This window comes from Gymnodraco acuticeps, unplaced genomic scaffold, assembly GCF_902827175.1.
Source record: "Gymnodraco acuticeps unplaced genomic scaffold, fGymAcu1.1, whole genome shotgun sequence".
Taxonomy (NCBI): Eukaryota; Metazoa; Chordata; class Actinopteri; order Perciformes; family Bathydraconidae; genus Gymnodraco; species Gymnodraco acuticeps.
This window is the reverse complement of record NW_022992014.1, coordinates 352382-375254: the sequence shown is the minus strand read 5'-3', so window position 1 is coordinate 375254 and position 22873 is coordinate 352382. Positions and strand designations below refer to the sequence as shown.

Below are 22873 nucleotides of genomic sequence, written 5' to 3'. Positions count from 1 at the left end.
TTCAAATAAACTGATCCCACCTTTTGGATTGGGACAACTTAAAAGACATCAGCGCTCTCCTCTCCTGCTTCAAAGGTAAGACTGCACCCTGCCACACTCACACTTAGGTAGGGCCACACCTCATTTACTGATATCAAAATCCTTTGGGATCGCTTAAACAGATTTAAGAGAGTTGTCTGAATTGAAACAGCAGTTAATTGAACCTGGTTCTTCGGGGAGTTAATAGAGGTGAGATCTTGCTGACGTTGGTGGATATGAGCCAAGCAGTAAACTTACATAGACTCAATAACTTCGGTCAGGTCAATTAGTAGGTCAGAGTAATTTACCGGAATAAATTATCAGGACCTCACCCACTCTAAACACACTGTATATATATATATACAGTGCAATAAGCTTCTTAGTGCAATACGAAGCGACAGGGACGTTAATAACGTCGGTAATATTAACTTTATTTAACACAACATTTACGGTATAAGGTGTAATCATACAGCCCATGTAGTATAATAATGAATTACAGCAAACATGTGCAATATATCCATTATTACAGCTCCGTGGGATGGCAGTAAGACGATATGGGTCCGTTCTTATTGTGCATCCATGGGTAAAGATAAACGCAACTCATTGGTTTCTCATACAGCATCTCTGTAAACTACGTGTGTTCACTGAATGTCACTTTCTGCCTTTAACGGCTCGTTGTAGCTCCAATAGCTCCAGCCCCCACCGTCCCTGTGAGCACAGTGTGCTCTGATTGGTCGGGACCATGCTGAACACGTAACATCAACGTGCCGGGCGGCGCGGTCCCGTGGGTTAGATGCGCGTTCATAATGCAGAGGGAAATAACTCTCAGAATAACGTTATTAGCACATTTTTACAACTTGAGGAACGAAGGAAGTGTAGTACCGCCGTTTGGCCACCACGAATATTTTTCATCTGAGTCCGGCGCACTTCCTAGGGGCTTGGTATAAAGGGGTCACAGGTGACGAGGAGACAGGAGGAAGAGCATACCAAGCCCCCAGGAAGTGCGCCGGAGTCTGATGAGAATATTCGTTGTGGCCAAACGGCGGTACTACACTTCCTTTAGGTTGCTGGGCCCAGAAACACTTTTTCCCATTGACCTACATTGGGAAAGAGTGGTCTGTTAGAGACTATGGATGGCGAGGATAAATGTAATAAAGGGATCTACAAACATTACATTGGTGACATACAGTGAGATGGTAACAGGCATGCGCTTAGTGCCCGCTATCCAGCCAGTTTCTGTGGGGTGACGCATTCTGAGGTGAGGCAGAGCTCATCTGTGCCTCACCTCACCCCACAGTAACTGGCTTGAGCGCGCTCACAAAATAAGTGCTCCAGCCAGTTACTGTGGGCTTACGAGAGGCAGAGCTCGTCCCTGCCTCACTCCTCTTCGCTCCCATGTAGTTAGCGGAGCTCGGCCAATTTGCTGATTTTGACTATAAAAAGCGATTGGAATCAAACAGAAATCACACTTACAACACAGATCAGTGGAGACATTTTATTATTATTACTATTTAGTTTTTCTTTAGTTGTTTTTCCGTTACATTGGAGTATGACAGGTGAGGCTCTGCCTCCCCTGCCTCCCCTGACTGCACGTCGCTGCTTGACCGGCAGCACCCGCCATGTGTTACAGTTTAATTGACAGCAAACACACCCCCGTGATGATAGCCTTCCCTGCTTTCTCAACAGCCATTGGATAAATCTGATTTTAGAAAAGCGTTTTAGCCAATCGAAATGAAATATGCGGGACATCGTCTCAATTTGCGGGACGCACCAAAAGTCTTGAAAATGCTGTGCAGTCCCGCGCAAAGCGGGACATCTGGTCACCCTAATCAAGAGAAGACAGAGAGGGCGATCAAGAGAAGAGAGAGAGAAGAGAGAGAGGGCGATGAAGAGAGAGAGAAGAGAGAGAGGGCGATCAAGAGAAGAGAGAGAGAAGAGTGAGAGGGTGATCAAGAGAAGAGAGAGAGTAATGTAACCTCCTAATGTAATGTATAACTCCTATGAAAATGTTCAAAAAGTGCTCAAACTTCACATGTGTGCTAACAGTCAAGCCGTGAAGACATCTACGGGAAAGTTTTGAGATTTCTTCAAATGTGGTTGCCATGGCAACACAATGCTCACCATGAAACACGGTTTTCTCATAACTTCAGTGAAAATGCTCGAAATGGCCCAAAACTTCACAGGTTTGGTAACGATGCAGCCATCAACACATCTAAGGGTATTATGGGATGTCATCAAATGCCGTTGGCATGGCGACAGATCATTCACCATCAAGTTAGTTCAAAAGTTTGCAGTTCAAATATTCTTCTGCTTTCCCAAGCCTTTTTACTTTCTTTTCTCATCTTAATACAAATTAATTCACTACTACGTACATCTGATATTTAACTCCTTCAGCCTATTTTCAGCTGCAGAAACCATTCAACTATTACATTATTCAGCTATTTCAGGACATCAAGGCTATACATGTTGTTGTTTATACCTTTTTTTTAAACTTTTCTTTTAAATATTAAGCTTTTTCTGTTCAGCTAATAACATATTCAGCTTTTTCTGCATTTTCAGCTAAATTCAGCAATAAATGTTCACAGTTTACAGCATTCGCACGCATTTTCTGCAGGAAATGCATTTTCTAGTTATTATTACTGGCATTTTATAGCCCAGAAAAGTGAAGTTATTTTTTTTATCATTATTGAATTGTTTTTAACTTGAAGTTAGTTTGATGTTTTTTCACATTACATCCTATTTAAAACACTGAAGTTAGTTTGATCATTAAACTCTGAGCTAAAATAGATACAGTATATCTCCCATATTATTAATTTATTAGACTTTGTATTTGTGATCTCTCATTATCTGCCAGCTCCTGTCTGATTTCAGTATCAGAGTTTCTGCTTCCTCTCTGGAGTTTCTTTTAATCCTCTTTGAACAGCTGTTATGTAACCTCCACTCTCTGCAGACTGCACACTGTTAGCGGCAATACAATCAAGTGTGTTTGCATTTGTGCAACTGTTTCGTATCAAACAGAGCTAAATCAGATCTGAACAGAGCAGGGATGCAGCTCAGGATTTAAGAATCAGTATTCATTATAAACCTGAACATCAGCAGGAGAGGACTCTTTAAAGTAGAGACAATATATACTGATATACACCTGAACATCAGCAGGAGAGGACTCTTTAAAGTAGAGACACTACATACTGATCTACACCTGAACATCAGCAGGAGAGGACTCTTTAAAGTAGAGACACTACATACTGATATACACCTGAACATCAGCAGGAGAGGACTCTTTAAAGTAGAAACAATACATAACATAACGACATATTTAAATAACAATGTATACCTTGAACTCGATGATGATAACGCACACAGTAAATTACTATCATTGTGATTCCTTTATGTTATTTATGTGTCTGTGTCTGTGTAGGTGTTGGTGTTGGGTTCCCTGCAGGATTTAAGCTAACGAGCATTTAGCTGCTGCTTCTCCTGCAGTCATGTCAGTAATATCAATAATTATAAAGCACATCATATATATTATTCTGAAATGGACCAATCTGCAAAATGACTACTTTTACTGTCACTACTTTAACTATATTTTGATGAGAATACTTTTCTACTTTTACTTGAGTAACATTTTGAATACAGGACAGAGTAATTCCTACACTCTGGTACTTCTACTTTTACTCAAGTACAAGATCTGAGTACTTCTACTTTTATAAATACAATCAAGTGTTAAATCAGAAAATACCCTGCAGTATACAAAGTCATTAAAATAGCTGCACCTTTACCAGCTTTGATAACACTTTAATGATCAATCATTATATCAAAACCTATATAATGGAAAACAAATGTATGATTACAAACAGAAACATTTTTCCCAACGTTCAAAATCCGCCATACCAGTCCCATATTTATATATTATTATTATTATTATTATTATTATATAAATTATTATTATTGTTGTAATTCATATTTATTTTAATACCGTGTTTCACCACAGGGAGGCAGTGAATTTATGTTTAAAAAGAAAAACTAAAATCCCATGATGCATTGCGGCTGTTCGTTTCTAGTTTCCGGTCATCAGAAGCTAGACGTTGCTAACAGACGTTGAAGCAGATTTTATACCGAATGTAATGTGTTTAATGTACTTTTAAAACACATACAAATACTTAGTTTATCCTTGGAGGGTGATTTATCTGTTACACCGTGTTTTTGTTGCCTCCCGTTTTTTGTTTGTTGCTTTTTATACCACGTTGCTAATCGGTAAACATAAGTAAAGGCATTAAACGGAGATTAGTGTGTTTAACAGCAGTGTTTTATCAAGGAGAAGAAAGACTGAAGAACCAGGACGAAGAGGGTGTGGGTGGGTGGATGTGTGTGTGTTTTTGTGTCTAGTTTGAATGACTTTGTATACTGCAGGATAGCTTGTGAATTTACTCCAGGTGGAACTAAAGTCTGATTTAAGAGTTAATTATATTTCACATCATTCATCCACATATGTAAAGCAACTAAAGGTATTCAATACATAGTGGACTAAAAGTACACCATTTACCTCTGAATTGTAGTGGAGTAAAAGTACAAAGTAGCATTAAACGGAAATAGTGTTGACAGACCTGCTGTTCAAGTCGCCGTGACAGACCTCACTTTTACCTCACCTACCTCTATTAAGCTTACCATTGACAACAAATGCTAAATTGGCTATAATTTGGTTTGATGGAAAGGATGTATGTCTCAATAAAGTCTTTTCAGACATGTGCAACTAGACAGAACATCCTGAACTCTTAACCTATGCACATTATGCATTTTAGAAGGTGCAAGCAAAGCATAAAAGTTCCAACCACAATTCTAGGAAGGTATTGTGGTTTTTGACACCTTGACAACGGTTACAACGATTGAGGACAACAATGCACACAGGATGAGAGCGAACTGTGTACAGACTTGATGATTTTAGATCCAACATCCAGGAGAAACACATCTTAGAGACAATAGAGACAGTTTTGTTAAGTTTGCTTCTGTTAATAAATTACATTTGCATATTTTAAATAGAAATTAAAATACATTTCAATTCTAAACATGAAATTTAAAATGTGTTTTGCTTTCATGAACATGTTCATATTCCCTTTTGTTAAAATTGCATATCATTACTATAGTCTTCATTTTTTAAATTGTAACTTTATATTTGTAATTGAGTAAGAATTGAACCTATGTGACCTCCTTCTCACTCAAAGATAGAACAGGGGAAACCATCTGATGTAGAGAGGGAGGAGGGAAGAGGCTATAAAAGATGAGTGAAGAGAAACGGGGGAACTTGGTGGGACTTTTTTGAGGCTTGAATTTGGGTCTTGGGCTCTTTTAGGGCTCTAGGGGGTTCACTTGGGAACCTGTTGCTTTTGTACTTTGACCTTGTAAAACTTATGTTGTTTTTTGGATCTTGTAAATCCTCTATATTTGTTAAAAACCTAATAAAACCGGTTTGTACTTTGTACATTTCGACCCAATTCCTGGTCTCTCTGGTGGTCTCTGAAGGTATCTGCTTGGTCTTAGAGTAAGGTAAGAACACCCTTCTTTGGAAAAGGCTGACAGTAGTTGATAATTTGGACTTGAAATTGTTTAAGGGAAATAGAAACCCTGCTAAGGTTAAACTGTAGTTTCATATTGGTTACTGTGGTTGATTGATTGATGCTGAAATATGACATGTGCTCTGCTGATGTGGTAATATCACTGCTGTATATCTATATTTGACTGGCTATGTTTGATATTACATTTGCATTGTTTTAATTGGCATAACTGGTTAAAAGAGGGGGTTAGAGATTGTGGGTCCTGAAGCGGCCCTAATTAGCAGGGAGTCTCCCAACGACACAGGGTTTCTCCTCCAGGGGCAGTTTAGATACTGCTCTGGGTTCTACCAGCCCAACAACACCTACTGCACTACACACTCCGTTTTGCGATCCTGGCGGTCGGACATCTGATGCTTTAGTGCCTGAAATAAGTGATACGACGGGCAGCTGGTGTTAGAGGCCAAGCTGTTAGCTGCCCCCCTAAGCAGATTACGTTGATCTTGCGTTTAGATTCTGGGGTTAGTCCTAAACAGTGGCGTTTTTATACGTACAAAAGTGGTGGGGCACAAAAACTTAGATGTCTATATATAAGCTTCTGCAGTGACGCGCAGTGAGGTTCATGGCTGGTGAGGTTCATGGCTGGTGAGGCACTGACTCTTCAGGTTTACAAATATTATATTTTTACCTAAATCAAAATATAATATTATTTTCAAAAGCTTTTTTTGTCTGATGCTTCGATTAATTTTAAACAGACAGTTCAACAAAAAGGATACCCAAAAAATGTAATTTTATCATTTACATATTGAATTGTTCTCTCTAAGTAAGATCCCATTTTCAATAAAATTGCGGTCTTACCTTGACTTGAAGATGAAGTCCATTTGCCTATCCTTCTGGACAAAAATCTCTATCACTTTTTTGTAAAAGTCCTCCTTATCTTCTTGTAGTTTCAAAAGTCTATCATAAATCTAATCTAATCAATAGATTTATGATTCGAACATTATAAAAGTAGGGTAGACATGTGGATATTATCCGGCTGAACAAAACGTGCATTTATCTAACAGGTTTGTTTCCCACAGATCTTATTTCGAGCTATTTTCTAAAATCCTATGGAGATATATCATTGCTTTTTTGTCAAGGGAAGTGATGCGCAGCTTACTTCCGGGTTTTAGGATGCGTCACTGCACCTCTCTCGTCTCCTCTTCACACACCACACTTTTCGCGGCACACGTACTTACAGCCAATCAGCTCTGAATTATGTGAGATGACGTATGGTGGGGATGGCTGCACTATGCCCCATGGTCATTCTTTTTTTGCCACACACATTAAATAGGAAAATACTCTGAGCATGCGCAGTGTAGTTTTTACAGTCACCATTGACTTAGACAGTGAGAGGGAGGGGCATGATCGGGTTTTGTCCCACATGGCTCTAAACAGCTCAATAGGCACACACTGTAGACACTAATTAGAAGAACACAGACTAAAACAGCAATGTACAGACGAATCAGATGATTAAATATGATCTTAAAATATATTTTATATTTTTTTGTAATCATTATTGTTAATACTTTCTGCTGACACTAGGTGGGGCTGTGCCACTGGTCCTAAAGGTAGGACGGCCGTTTTCCGGAGCCTTATCAGCATCTGAGCTCAGTATCAGTATCAGAGATGACCTAGATATTAACGTTGGTTGTATCAAAGTTAGATTCCTTTTCAATATTAAAGTACAAGTACCTCTAAATAGTACTTAAGTACAGTACTTGAGTAAATGCACTTAGTTACTTCTCGCCTCTGCTATTACATTACATTGCATTTAGCTGACGCTTTTATCCAAAGCGACTTACAATAAGTACATTCGACCAGGAAGACACAACCTTGAAGAAAACAGAATCATATAAGTACATCAGGTTTCATAGAGCTAAACATTTCAAGTTTATTAACCTAAGACGTAGCTGTAGATTTGTCTTGTTGTGTCTGTCGGTTGTATTGAGTTGTCTTGTGTTGTGTCAGCTGTAGTTGTGTTGATTATTTCAGAGACACAGCCGGAGAAGGAGCACTGAGAGCAGCATGGAGGAGAAAAAAAAGACCCCTGGAGCTCAGGTCAGTGTGCACTTCATCACAATTATATTCCTAACACTGTTATCCCCAAATGAATGATCACAACCTGTTTAGAAAATACAATATTAATGCACAATATGGTTTGAACAGTGGTTCTCAACTGGTGGGACCCGTTTTGAGTGGGTCGCGTATGTGTGAGTGAAAATAGTGAGGCAAATGGTGGTCACACCAGATACTGACTGGTTTTCGGACCCCCCCAGACCCCCCAATAAAGCAAAACTGCACGTTTCAGAGTGGCCTTTTATTGTGGCCAGCCTAAGGCACACCTGTGCAATAATCATGCTGTCTAATCAGCATCTTGATATGCTACACCTGTGAGGTGGGATGGATTATCTCGGCAAAGGAGAAGTGCTCACTATCACAGATTTTTTTCAGATTTGTGAACAATATTTGAGAGAAATGGTTATTTTGTGTATATAGAAAATATTTTAGATCTTTGAGTTCATCTCATGACAAATGGGAGCAAAAACAAAAGTGTTGCGTTTATATTTTTGTTCAGTGTAATTGGAGTCAGGAGTCAGCCAACCTGGAGTCCAATCAATGAGACGAGATTGGAGGTGTTGGTTAAAGCTGCCCTGCCCTATAAAAAATACACACCAGTTTTGAATTTGCTATTCTTAAGAGGCATTGCCAGATGTGAACCATGCCTCGCACAAAAGAGCTCTCAGAAGACCTACCATTAAGAATTGTTGACTTGCATAAAGCTGGAAAGGGTTACAAAAGTATCTCTAAAAGCCTTGATGTTCATCAGTCCACGGTAAGACAAATTGTCTATAAATGGAGAAAGTTCAGCACTGTTGCTACTCTCCCTAGTGGCCGTCCTGTAAAGATGACTGCAAGAGTACAGCGCAGAATGCTCAATGAGGTGAAGAAGAATCCTAGAGTGTCAGCTAGAGACTTAAAGATATCTCTGGCACATGCTAACATCTCTGTTGACGAATCTACGATACGTAAAACACTGAACAATAATGGAGTTCATGGGAGGACACCACAGAGGAAGCCACTGCTGTCCAGAAAAAACATTGCTGCACGTTTGAATTTTGCAAAAGAGAACCTGGATGTTCCACAGTACTACTGGCAAAATATTCTGTGGACAGATTAAACCAAAGTTGAGTTGTTTGGAAGGAACACACAACGCTATGTGTGGAGAATCCAAAGGGTTCACATACTTTTTCTTGCAACTGTATAAGCTTTATCAAAAAGGAAGGTCTTAAGCGCACTCTTCAAAACGGATAGGGTGTCTGCCGCCCGAACACAAACTGGAAGCTGATTCCACAAATGTGGAGCTTGATAAGAAAAGGCTCTGGCTCCCATTGTACTTTTAGAGACTCAAGGAACAACCAACAACCCTACATTCTTGGAACGCAATGCCCTAGTAGGACAGTAGGGTATAATGAGTTCTTTAAGGTAAGATGGCGCCTGCCCATTAAGGGCTTTGTAGGCGAGAAGAAGAATTTTAAATTATATCCTGTGTCCTATAGGGAGCCAGTGTAAGGCAGCCAGAACAGGAGTAATGTGGTCCCTTTTCCTAACTCTGGTTAGTACACGAGCTGCAGCATTTTGAATCAGCTGAAGCGACTTGACTGACTTCTTGGTACACCCTGATAATAAGGAGTTACAATAATCCAGCCTTGAAGTAACAAATGCATGGACTAGTTTCTCTGCATCGTTTTGAGGCAAGATATGCCTGATTTTTGCAATGTTACGTAGATGGAAGTAGGCGGTCCTTGAAATTGATTTTATGTGGGCGTTAAAGGATAAATCCTGATCAAATATAACACCAAGATTCCTTACAGTCTCACTGGAGGCCAAATTAATGCCATCCATAGTTAGTATATCTTTAGATAATTTGTTTCGTAGATTGTTCGGGCCAAGTACAATAACTTCAGTTTTGGTCGTGTTTAACATCAAAAAGTTTAAGGTCATCTACGTTTTTAAGTCCTTAAGGCAGTCTTGAATTTTATTTAGATGATTAATTTCATCAGGCTTCATTGATAAATATAGTTGAGTATCATCCGCATAACAATGAACATTTACAGAATGATTCCTTATAATATTGCCTAACGGAAGCATATACTGTATAATGTGAACAAAATAGGTCCGAGCACTGAGCCCTGTGGCACTCCATGGCTAACTTTGGTTTGCGTGGAAGATTCATCGTTGACACGTACAAACTGAGAGCGTTCAGATAGATAGGACCTAAACCAGCCTAAGGCAGTTCCCTGTATGCCAACTAAGTGCTCTCGTCTTTGCAATAAGATATCATGGTCGATAGTATCAAATGCAGCACTGAGATCGAGCAAAACAAGAGTAGAGACAAGTCCCTTGTCTGAGGCTATTGGAATGTCATTTGTGACTTTAACCAGAGCTGTCTCTGTGCTATGATGTGTTCTAAAGCCAGACTGAAAATCTTCAAATAAATCGAGATTCTTCAAGTTTAGTGGAACACCATATCCCTTCAAGTTGTCTCGACTTTTGCTTTATTTTGCGGGTTTCGGCATTATGCCATGGAGCTAATCTATGTTGTTTTATTTTCTTCTTTTTCAAAGGAGCAACAGAGTCTAATTTTATTCGCAGCGCATCTGTAGCACTATCAACAACATGATCAATTTGGGGTGGTGTACATTTTGTATAAGTTTCCTCCCTTACATGCAGACATGCTATCGAGTTAAGTATTGGTGGAATCTCTTCCTTAAATTTGCCTATAGCACTAACAGATAAGTTTCTGCTGCAGGAGCTTTTGACTAATGCTTTGTAGTCTAGTAACAGTACTTCAAAAGTTACTAAGAAATGGTCGGATAATGCAGGATTATGCGGTTCGACTAATAGTTGCTCAATTTCAATACCATAAGTCAGAACAAGGTCGAGAGTGTGATTATAGCAGTGGGTTGGTTTATTTACACTCTGACAAAAACCAACAGAATCTAATATAGAATTAATGCAACAGTAAGGCTATTTTTATCATCGTCAACATGAATATTAAAGTCACCTACGATAATTACTTTATCTGTTTTAAGTACCAAAGTTGATAAAAACTCAGAGAATTCTGATAAGAATTCTGAATAAGGACCTGGTGCACGGTACACTGTAACAAATACGATTGGCTGCAAAGTTTTCCAGGTCGGATGCGTAAGACTAAAAACGAGACTTTCAAAGGAGGTATAATTTAATTTTGGTTTAGTATTGATAAGTAAACTTGAGTCAAAGATTGCTGCAACTCCACCTCCTCGGCCTGTGCCTCGGGCAATATGAGTATTGATATGGCTGGGTGGAGTGGACTCATTTATGCTGACATATTCTTCATGTCTCAACCAAGTTTCAGTGAGACAGCATATATCAATATTATAATCTGATATTAAATCATGTACCAATATTGCTTTAGATGCTAGAGATCTTATGTTTAAGAGACCACATTTAATCTTCCTGTTTTGTTGCACTGTAGTAGTTGTTACATTTACTTTTATTAGGTTATTATGTATGACACCTCTATTAGGTTTTACCTTAAATTGTCCATGGGCAGACACACACACCGCTAATATTGGGTATTTTATTGGGTTTGGGATTCCTATGGATGACTGCCTAGGAGAGAGTGCAGAGAAGCGTGTAAGACTGCGACTCCTCCTCCTGGTCTCAACTCCAATTTGTCATGGATTAAGTCCACAAAGCCCTGAAATGTTTGCCGAAATGAGATTTGCACCTGCCAAAGTAGGATGAATGCCGTCTCTCTTAATCAGACCAGGTTTTCCCCTGAAGGCTGTCCAATTATTTACGAAGCCCACATTGTTTGCTGGGCACCACCAAGACAACCAGCGCTGAAATGATGACATTCGGCTATACATGTAATCATTGATCAGATTGGGGAGGGGACCAGAGAAGATTACAGTGTCCGACATTGTTTTAGCACAACTACACACCGACTCCACATTAAGTTTGGTGCATTCTGATTGGCATAAACAAACATCATTACCACCGACGTGAATAACAATCCTACTGTATTTACGTTTATTTTTAGCCAGCAGTTTAAGATGCGCCTCAACGTCGCCCGCTCTGGCCCCCGGAATGCATGTGACTGTGGAGGCTTCGGTCTCTAAATTCACGTATCTCATAATAGAGCTACCAATAACCAGAGTTGGCTTCTCAGCGGGTGTCTCGGTGCGTGGGGAATATCTGTTAGATACGTGAACGGGTTGGTGGGGACCTGCGGGTTTCGCGTTATGCCCCTTCTGAACAGTCACCCAGTCTCCCTGCTGCTCGGGAGTTGTCGGGGGACGGCTAATAGGAGCTACCTTTTGCCGGTCTGCACCGGCTAACATGGGCAGCTGAGTTACTTTCTAAGATGCGGAGCCGGGCTTCTATGGCTATGATTCCCGCCTCCAACCTAACAACTATACTACATTTAACACATGTATCGGTACCAGTAAAGGAGGAAGGGAAGTAACCAAACATGAGACAGGTAGAGCAGGAAATAGCACCCGAGGGTGGGGAAAGAGCCATGGCTAGCTATCAAGCTAAAGTAGCTACCGTTAGCAAACCAGAAAAGAGTGTAGGCAACTGTGGAGTTACAGTCGCTAAGAGAAGGAGAGTTGTGAGTGCTTAAGCTATAGTAACGTGTGATTACAACGTCAGGCAGTTGCTGTGATCAAGAGTTTTAAAATGATCGATTCAGTTAAGATAATAGGCTATCAGCAACAGAACAGGCACACGGGATACCCGGAGGTGACAACAACAACCGGAAGTTACAACATGCTTACCGCAATAGTGGTCCGTGTAGAAACCATGACACACAGGAAATTCTTCTCTGCTCACTGGTGAGCAGAATGAGTGTTAAGCACATCAGGCTGGCAGTTGTATGGGCATTGCACTATGGTGGTTGTTATTTGCACATTGTTAATCATGGGCAATGCATCCTTAAATTGTTGAACTGTGAGGTGTTATACAATTGTACTGTACTCTGGAGAGTTTTTTAAGGTAAAAAAGAAACAGCATGATGGGATGCGCAGTACTAGTAGAGAAAACCAAATATGTAAAGCACTTTTTTGTTAATTTATGATTTGCTGCATATAAGGAATAAAACAAAAATCCTCTGTCGTACCATATTGAAGTATCATTATTTTTGCATCGTATCGCCCCAAATCGCTGTGTTGAATCAAATCGCAGGGGTGTATCGTATCGCATCGCATCGCCTGGTGTTTCAAATGTAACGTTAATTTATCGTATCGTTGGCAACGTATCGAGATGCGCATCGCATCGGCCTCAGTGATGGAGATGCACTCCAGTGGACATAGGAGGTTGTTGCAACCTTTAACCTGTTAAACCCCATGCCCCCGCCCCCGGGGGAAAAAACAACAATATTCATGAAACTGTGTCTCAGGGCTTCTTAACATTTAACAAACTATTAATGTGTCATACCCACTTAACGGGAAGAAACTCAGCTACCTGACGATATGAAATGTTTTCATCTAAACAAAACACAACTCTAATGCCAAGCGTCTGAATTAGCACTAAGCGAAAGAGTGCTAACGCACTTAGCACATAACTCACGGTAGCGATCTTTCATATTTCATCAGATCTGCGCAAACAAGATAGCATATGAAATCTGAGATTCCACAGATTCCAATGGTATAAGTATCATCACTGTGTGACCAAAACGGCAAATACTCTTAGCTGTTTTCTGATCAAAAGTTGTGTTCAATGGCATTAAAACGCATATAAACAATGCTGAAGGTTAATCCAATGTCTCTGTCACTTTGAAATGATTACTGATAATCCATCACAATATTTATGTCAATAAGAGTAGTTTTCATATAGAGTGTATGAGAACTGTAACCCAGCTTCCGGTTTTGGGCATGCTGGCTGCGCATTACTCTCATTCACCAATGGTAATTTTTGGATGGATTTAGGAACTTCCCCTCGATTATATTGGCTCTGGTTAAAAAGAGGTGTCAATCACCAAAATCGGCCGATGGGTTCCAGAGATATGGCAAATACACCCAAATGACCCCGGAGGTGTTTTTTTCCCCTAAAAAAGGTAAAATGTCACTCGTTTTGCATCAATCTTCAAATCAAGTTTTATTTATATAGCACATTTATAAACGATTTTTGGTCGAGCCAATGTGCTGTACATATAATAAAAATAGCCTACAGTCGAGACACTTTACAGCTAATACAACAGCACAGATTGTTCAGAATATCAGTATGAGAAAAAACGACACCCTCTATCCTTAGACCCTCACATCGTACAAGGAAAAATATTCTGGAGAAAACCCACAGTTTAAAGGGGAAAAATGGGAGAACCCTCAGGGAGAGCAACAGAGGAGGGATCCCTCTCCCAGGACGGACAGACGTGCAATAGATGCCGTGTGTAAATCGAAGAGATAATACATTTTACAGTATAGGTAGTCCAAATGTTAGGAAATGCATGTGTCTGTAATAAGAAGATGAATCTACGAAGATGTCAACTACAATCCTGTGGAAGCCTTCAGGGAGGCAGCATGACGAGACCCAGGCAGGACCGCAGAGACAGGTTTAGCCACAACCCGAAGTCCACGACTTAATCCAGAACTCAGGATAGAGGATCCAGGACACAGCACCACAGCAAGAAGATCAGCCTCGACTCCAGATCCCGGCGTAGATATAGACACAAAACAAGAAAAAATGTGGCTGGGTTAATCGGAACAAGAGAATACACAGACACAGACAAACAGACGGAAGAACAAGCACTCCCTTAGAATAGGTTGAGGGCAAAGGGTAGCAAGTAAGAGAGTAAGAAACATAGGTGGAGAGGCACACTCAGGGAACAAGGTCCCCACTGGAGCCTTAGTTGGAAATTGATGAGAGATAGGGAGGTACGCTGTGTCTACGAATCGTAACACTCCCCGGCCTGTCTAAGCCACTCTACAAACCGTTTCCCTCTAATAAAACCTTGAGAGGTTAGAGAGGGAAAAGGTCTTGGATAAAAGTTATTCTTGATAAGAGAAGCCTAGAAGGCCAAAGAGAAAAAGTGAGTTTTAAATGTTGATTTAAAAAATAAAACAGGGTCTGGGCCAACCTCACTTGGAGGGGCAAAATGTTCCAGAGCCCGGGGCCCTCTGCTGCGAATGCTCGTTACCGTCGGGTTTTGAGCCTGGTCTCAGGCACTATCAGCAGCAGCTGATCAGCCGACCTTAAGGCTCTGACTGGGGTGTAGCGATGGACCCATTTAGGGCTTTGAAAACAAATAAAAGGATTTTAAAATCTATTCTGAACCGAACTGGAAGCCAGTGCAATGAGGCCAGAATTGGGGTGATGTGGTCACGCTTTTTATGGTTAGTTAGAAGACGTGCAGCTGCGTTCTGCACTCGCTGCAGGCGTCTAATTGAGGACTTCCGACGGGGACTCCCGGCGGGGACTTCCGACGGGGACTTCCGGCGGGGACTTCCGGCCGGGACTTCGGGCGGCAGTATACGCCGTGAAGTTGTTTGCAGCCTGCCAGTAAACCCAAAGCAGAAGAAGACGAAGTGACGTCAGCGGCTCATTTGCGTAATCTTCCCTCAGGGAAAAGTACTCTGGTGTGAACGCGATTGGTACTTAGTGCCCTGGGGTAATAAGTGCCGGGGCACTAAGTGCCAGCACTAAGTACTGCAAAGTACGCGGTGTGAACGCTGCTATTGTACACACGTAAGTACTAGCATCCCTGCTCACATGCTCTCACTCTCTGCTAGAAAGTGCCGGTGCAGCACCGCGGTTGGAGGCAGGACCAAACCATTACATGTAAATAGAAGGGGGTGTACAGAGGCTTTGGATAATTAACTTTTGGAAAAAAATAAGTTAAATGAATTGTAACTTTAATGAGTACATTCTCAATATAACGTTCTATTAATGTTAATTATTGATGAATGATGAAAGGTGACTTAAACATTTTTTTCTGAATGTTCTAAAATTGTTTGGGCCCCTTTCAGTCACAGAACCTTAGAATCGTCCTAACTTTTCAACCCTTACGGTGACTCTGCATATTTTGCTTGAGATTTGGAGTACAATCCTGATATCATTAGAAAGCTAGGAATCTCCTCTTTCCAACAGTGTATACAACTCAAAATGTGTCTTCGGGTCAATGCGACTGATTGATAGAGCAAGTCACATATCCGGTCCCCGAAAAAAGTGGATTTTATTTAGCTTTTTTCCACAGACCACCTGCAGTACCCGCGGACCACAGTTTGAGAACCGCTGCTCTAGGTCACCTGTCTTAATATCATAAATCAAAGGGTGTGATCGTATGGCTATTGCCAACGGCTCCATAGCTATCACAAAAAGTAGAGGTGAAATATGAGAGCCTTGTCTCGTGCCGCGAAAGAGCTTAAACAGTTGTGAAATACAATTATTGGTTAATACTACTGCGGACGAATCAACAAATATAATTTGAATCCATTTAAGAAATTAGTCATCAAGACCAAAGCGCCAAAGTGCAGCAGCACGGCTACTAACTGGCACACGCAAATACGAGCACATTTCCCCCATTTTATCTTCACTCCACTGGCTGCCCGTTCATTTGAGGATTCATTTTTAAACTCTTTTATTTACTTTTAAAGCCCTCAATGGCCTGGCCCCGCCCTACCTCTCTGAGCTGTTACACAGCTACACGCCCACTCCCACTCTCAGGTCAGCTGATCAGTTGCTCCTGAGGGTGCCAAAAACAAAGTCTAAGCGCAGAGGGGACCATGCTTTCTCTGCTGCCGCCCCTAAACTGTGGAACGACCTGCCCTTGCTCATCAGACAGGCTCCCACACTGTCTGCTTTTAAATCCCGTCTTAAAACCCACCTTTTCTCCTTAGCATTCGGAAACAAGTAGATTGTTGCTTTTATTTGCTTTCAGTGGTCTATTGTTTTTATTATATGGCTGTTATTTATTTTTGAATTATTACCTTTATTCTGGTTTGTTTTGTGTTTGTATCTTGTATTTTAAATGTATTTATATTATGTTGTGTGAGCTTATCTCTCTGTACAGCACTTTGGTCTGAAGGTTTTAAAATGCTATATAAATAAAGTTGGATTGGATTGGATTAAGCACTTCTAGCAGATAGGGCCATTCGACTCTGTCAAACGCCTTTCCTGCATCGAGTGACAAAATGGCCTTGTCCGGGGTTCCTTCACAAAACGTAACCCTCCTTACTTTATGGAATCCTTGAGGATTTATAACAAAGCTGTTTTGATCTGTGGCCTTACCACCTTTCATGTAAAGAATGGCATTGGAAATATCTTTAAAGTTCAGTTGCCTATTCATTGCGAGTTTTGTTTCTACAGAAATATTGGGAAAAGACAGCCCATCTAGGAGAGTGTTTTGACTTACCGAATTCAATGGATAATCAGATTGATAAAGCCTCTTATAGAACGAAACAAATATTAATTTACAACGGGTCTGTAATTATTACCCACTGTTCATTTCTAATTTCAACACAGATGAACGATCGAGTTTTGGAATAGAGTGCAGTTGAAGTCACCTGCCATCATTACTTTGCCTGGGAGGGATGCAACCATTAAAAACAGATTCTCAAAAAAAGCGGGACTGTCGTCATTTGGGCCATAGACATTCACCAAGGTGATGATTTATTTTAACATAGTGCCTTGTATCACCAAATATCTACCAGCTGTATCAGATATAATATTGTTCACTCGGAACGGAACAGACTTGTGAAGCAACACCATAACCCCCCTAGAGTGAGAAGAAAAACATGATGCCAGTACCTGGCCGGCCATCTCCTTCGCACCTTTAATAAGTCATCCCTAAGCAGATGGGTGTGTGGTTAAAACGTTGCAGCCTGCAGTCGCTCTTTAGCTGTTCTAATGAAGGTAAACACAGTGAAGTAAACAATAAAAGGCACAGCTCTTTGCAGCTGGTGCTACTCTTCTCAGATTCTGCTGAGTTGCACGTTTCTGCCTCCTGGTGCTGCAGAGATTTCATGAAGTGAAGGAGGTTTTCCTTCTATAAAACAGCTGATGGCAGCAGATACTGTGAGAGTCACTGTGACGAAGATGGCTTCGTCACTGTGGACTGACGGCTTCGGGCTTTGTATATTGCACATGTCTTTTATTTTGAAAAGTGTTCCCCCTCCCGTTCTTTCTGTTACTCCTGATTATGTTCACCTGGTGCCCTGTGTTGTCTCCTCCCTCCTCACCTGTGTGAGGGGGGAAGGCTGGTAGTGTGGGTGAGATCCTTGTGGCTGGTGACTGTGTTCACCTGGGCAGCAATATTGAGGCTGTGTATCCTGTACCACAGCGATGAATAAATGCCCACACCGGGTTATATTTGAATTCTCTGCCTCTGCCTCCTTGCTTGGTCGGGCCGCTCAACGGTCAGTTTTACAGTCACAGACATGAATTCATAGATCAAGGCAAACTGGTTTACAGACTCTCCTGTTTTGCCGATCCGGTGCTTAAACAAACAGCTCTACACCTCTGGTCAAAATATCCCTAAAATGAAGTCCGAGTTCGAAATATATCTCAAATAATGTATGTACTACTGACCCCGAGATACTTGAACTCCTTCACTTCGGGTAAGGACTCATTCCCTACTTGGAGTGGACAGTCCATCGGTTTCCTGCTGAGAACCATGGCCTCAGATTTGGAGGTGCTGATCCTCATCCCAGCCGCTTCACACTCGGTTGCGAACCGATCCAGTGAGTGCGTGCTGAAGGTCGCAGACCGATGAAGCCATCAGAACCACATCATCTGCAAAAAGCAGTGGTGCAATCCTTAGTCCACCGAACTGCAGACCCCCTCCCCATGACTACGCCTCGAAATCCTATCCATGTATATTACAAACAGGATTGGTGACAAAGCGCAGCCCTGGCGGAGGCCAACCCTCACCGGAAATGGGTCCGACTTACTGCCGAGGACCCGGACACAGCTCTCACTTTGGGAGTACAGAGATTGGATGGCCCTGAGTAGAGACCCCCTCACCCCATACTCCTGCAGCACCTCCCACAGTAACTCCCTGGGAAATCTGTCATACGCCTTCTCCAAGTCTACAAAACACATGTAGACCGGATAAGCATACTCCCAGGCCCCCTCCAAGATCCTTGCGAGAGTAAAAAGCTGATCCGTCGTTCCACGACCAGGACGGAATCTGCATTGTTCCTCCTCAACAATCGGCCTGACCCTCCTTTCGAGTACCTAAGAGTAAACTATCCCGGGCAGGCTGAGTAGTGTGATGCCTCTGTAATTGGAACACACCCTCCGATCCCCCTTTTTGAAAAGGGCAACCACCACCCCGGTCTGCCACTCCTTCGGTACTGTTTCCGACTTCCACACAATGTTGATGAGACGTGTCAACCATGACAGTCCCTCAACACCCAGAGCCTTCAGCATTTCTGGGCGGATCTCATCCACCCCCGGGGCTTTGCCACTGTGGAGTTGTTTGACGACCTCCGTGACCTCCCCCCGGGAGATTAGTGTTGATCCCCCGTCATACTAAAGCTCCGCCTCTAACATAGAGGGCGGAGTTGTCGGGTTCAGGAGTTCCTCAAACTGTTCCTTCCAACGCCCTAACACTCCATCATTTGAGTTCAACAACGTCCCATCCTTACTGTACAGAGCTTGGATGGTCCCCTGCTTCCCCCTCCTGAGGTGTCGGACAGTTTTCCAGAACAACTTTGGTGCCGCCCGAAAGTCCTTTTCCATGTCTTCTCCGAACTTCTCCCACACACGCTGCTTTGCCTCGGCCACGGCTGAGGCTGCTGAACTTCGGGCCTGTCGGTACCTTGCAACTGCCTCGGGAGTCCCCCGGGATAACAAATCCTCCTTCTTCAGTCGAACGGCTTCCCTGACCACCGGTGTCCACCAGGAGGTTCGAGGGTTACCGCCCCTTGAGGCACCTAAGACCTTGAGACCACAGCTCCCCGCAACGGCTTCGGCAATAGAGGCTTTGAACACCGACCACTCTGGTTCAATATCCCCAACCTCCACAGGAATGCCCGAAAAGCTCCGCCGGAGGTGTAAGTTGAAGGCCTCCTGAACTTGGGCCTCCTCCAGACGTTCCCAGTTCACCCGAACTACACGTTTGGGCTTACCAGGTCTGTCCAGAGACTTCCCCCGCCACTCGACCCAACTCACCACCAGATGGTGATCAGTTGACAACTCCGCCACTCTCTTTACCCGAGTGTCCAAAACATACGGCCTCAGGTCCGATGATACGATAACGAAATTGATCATGGACCTTCTGCCTAGGGTGCTCTGGTACCACGTACACTTATGAGCATCCTTATGTTCGAACATGGTGTTCGTTATGGCCAATCGATGACTTGCACAGAAGTCCAGTAACAAACCACCACTCCGGTTCAGATCAGGGGGCCGTTCCTCCCAATCACGCCCCTCCAAGTGTCTCCATCATTGCCCTCATGTGCGTTGAAGTCTCCCAGCAAGATTAAAGAGTCCCCTTCAGGAGCCCCATACAGGACTCTTTCCAGGGTCAAACTGCTGTTTGGTGCATAAGCATACACAACAGTCAGAGTTTTCCCCCCCCCAAAACCCGCAGGCGTAGGGAGGCGACCCTCTCGTCTACTGGGGTAAACTCCAATAATGAAGCACCCAACCGGGGGCTTGTGAGTATCCCCACAGCCGCCCGGCGCCTCGCACCTTGAGCAACCCCTATCCAGAAGTAAGGTTCCAGAGTCGACGCTGTGCGTAGAGGTACGCCCAACCAGATCCAACTGGTAACGCTCCACCTCCCGCACAAGCTCAGGGTCCTTCCCCCCCAGAAAGGTGACGTTCCACGTCCCCAAAGCCAGCTTCTGTCGCTCGGGTCTGGTCCGTCGAGACCCTCTGCTTTCACCGCCACCCTTCTGGCAGTGCACCCGACCCCATTGCTGTTTCCCGTAGGTGGTGGGCCCGCGGGACGGAGAAGCTCCGTGGCAAGCCCGGCCACCAGACGCTCGCCGACGAGTCCTCCTTCTGGGCCTGGCTCCAGAAGGAGACCCTGGGCTTCCTCCGGGCCAGGTATCCTCACTTACTGTATCGTCTTTCATGAGGTCTTTTGAACCGATCTTAGTCTGGCCCCTTGCCTGAGACCAATTTGCCATGGGAGACCATAGCAGGAACACAAAGTTCCAGACAACACAGCCCCCAGGTTCATCAGGGCACACAAACCTCTCTACCACGGTAAGGTGCTGGTTCTTCAGAGGTCAATACGAAAACAAATGCAAATATTTTATTTAAAAAAGTAAAGTCCTTTCGAGTCATCTGTCTCAAGCCTAAATTAAGTCTCAAGTCATGAATAAAGTCAAAGTGAAGTAGAGTCTTTTATCAATGTTAGTCAAGCAAGTCTCAAGTCCAAAATTATGCGACTTGAGTCTGACTCGAGTCAAGTCATGTGACTCGAGTCCCACACCTCTGGTATATACTGTGGTTAGAATATTGCTGTATTACTGTATCAAATATAATACCAATTTAATAATCACAAACGGTTAGTACAAGTAGTATTTTGTTAACTGAAAGTTTGTATAAGTGAGTTTTTATTGTGTTAACTGTATATGTATTTATGCTTTATAATTTACTTTCTCTCTTTCTCTGTCCGTCTGTTTTAGAAACCGAAAGGAAGAGAGAGACGTCACAGCTGTCAGCAATGTGATAAATCTTTTACAACATCTGGAGATTTAAAGCTCCACCAGCGTATTCACACTGGAGAAAACCCGTACAGCTGTAAAGAGTGTGGGAAAACATTCAAGAAATCTGATCAACTCAAAACACATCACCGCATTCACACTGGAGAGAAACCGCACAGCTGTGACGAATGTGGGAAAACATTCATTCAATCAAGTGATCTCAAAACACATCACCGCATTCACACGGGAGAGAAACCATACAGATGTGAAGAGTGTGGGCAAACGTTCACGACATCAGGTGCTCTCAAAACACATAAACGTGTTCACACTGGAGAGAAACCGTACAGCTGTGAAGATTGTGGGCAAACGTTCACGACATCAGGTGCTCTCAAAACACATCAACGTGTTCACACAGGAGAGAAACCTTACAGCTGTGAAGAGTGTGGGCTCATGTTCACGACATCAGGTGCTCTCAAAAAACATCAACGTGTTCACACAGGAGAGAAACCGTACAGCTGTGAAGAATGTGGGAAAAAGTTCACTCAATCAGGTGCTCTCAAAACACATCAACGTGTTCACACTGGAGAGAAACCGTACAGCTGTGAAGAGTGTGGGCTAACGTTCACGACATCAGGTGCTCTCAAAACACATCAACGTGTTCACACAGGAGAGAAACCGTACAGCTGTGAAGAATGTGGGAAAATGTTCACTCAATCAGGTGCTCTCAAAACACATCAACGTGTTCACACTGGCGAGAAACCGTACAGCTGTGAAGAGTGTCGGCTAACGTTCAAGACATCAAGTACTCTCAAAACACACCAACGAGTTCACACAGGAGAGAGACCATACAGCTGTGAAGAGTGTGGGCAAACTTTCACTCAATCAGTTCACCTCAAAACACATAAACGTATTCACACTGGAGAGAAACCGTACAGCTGTGAAGAGTGTGGGCTAACGTTCACGACATCAGGTGCTCTCAAAACACATCGACGCATTCACCATGGAGAGAAACCGTACTGGTGTGAAGAGATGCTGTTTTCTCCCTAACCCATCATGTATTTTCCTAAATCTGACCAACAGTTTTTTTATGTTCAAACCAGTGTTCACACTATGCCAAAACAAGGCCACAGAGATGCTGTTCCTCCCGATGTAATTCAAATCATGGTTTTTTAATAGTCTTTTTATTCCTTTTATAAAATATTCTATGTCCAGGATTAAACTGCTAGCCTCGTTAAGCTGCATCCGGTAGTTTGTTGAATAATCTGTTTGATTAATAAAATGTTGTGACTTAAAGGGGGGGTATGTAATTTTGGAGAAACCAGCTCGAGTGCGCTAGAATTTGAAAGTACACAACCGGAAAAAATCCGCCTCTTCCTTCAGACTTCCTTACAGAGCCCCTCCTCCAACACACACACATGCGCACATGACCAATGAGGGCATGAGATAAGTTTGTGCACAGATGGAAGGCTGACAGGCAGGTGGCCATCCAGTTATTTTAGCCGGGTCGGCTAAACTGATTGGTTGTGCTTTTTACAGCGCTACAGCTTCCACAGATGACATTTTTGTATGTATTTATTGTCAAAGCATTTAATATATTCATTGCTATCGGGATGTTAAGAG

General features: G+C 42.7%; 1 protein-coding gene across 3 annotated transcripts; it reads left to right on the top strand.

Annotated features, from left to right (window-relative positions):
* The first annotated feature begins 4127 nt into the window (after nt 1-4127).
* Nucleotides 4128-22616, top strand: LOC117536513 (zinc finger protein 239-like). 3 transcript variants are annotated; one of them, XM_034201413.1, is made up of 3 exons: nt 4128-4372; nt 7599-7664; nt 21236-22616. In XM_034201413.1, exons 2-3 carry the CDS (start codon nt 7632-7634, stop codon nt 22298-22300), a joined length of 1098 nt encoding a protein of 365 aa, XP_034057304.1. In that variant the 5' UTR covers nt 4128-4372; nt 7599-7631; the 3' UTR covers nt 22301-22616. The 3 variants fall into 3 exon arrangements, with proteins under 3 accessions (XP_034057304.1, XP_034057305.1, XP_034057303.1); XM_034201414.1 differs by having other exon boundaries at nt 4128-4382; XM_034201412.1 differs by having other exon boundaries at nt 4128-5559.
* The last annotated feature ends 257 nt before the right edge of the window (nt 22617-22873 follow it).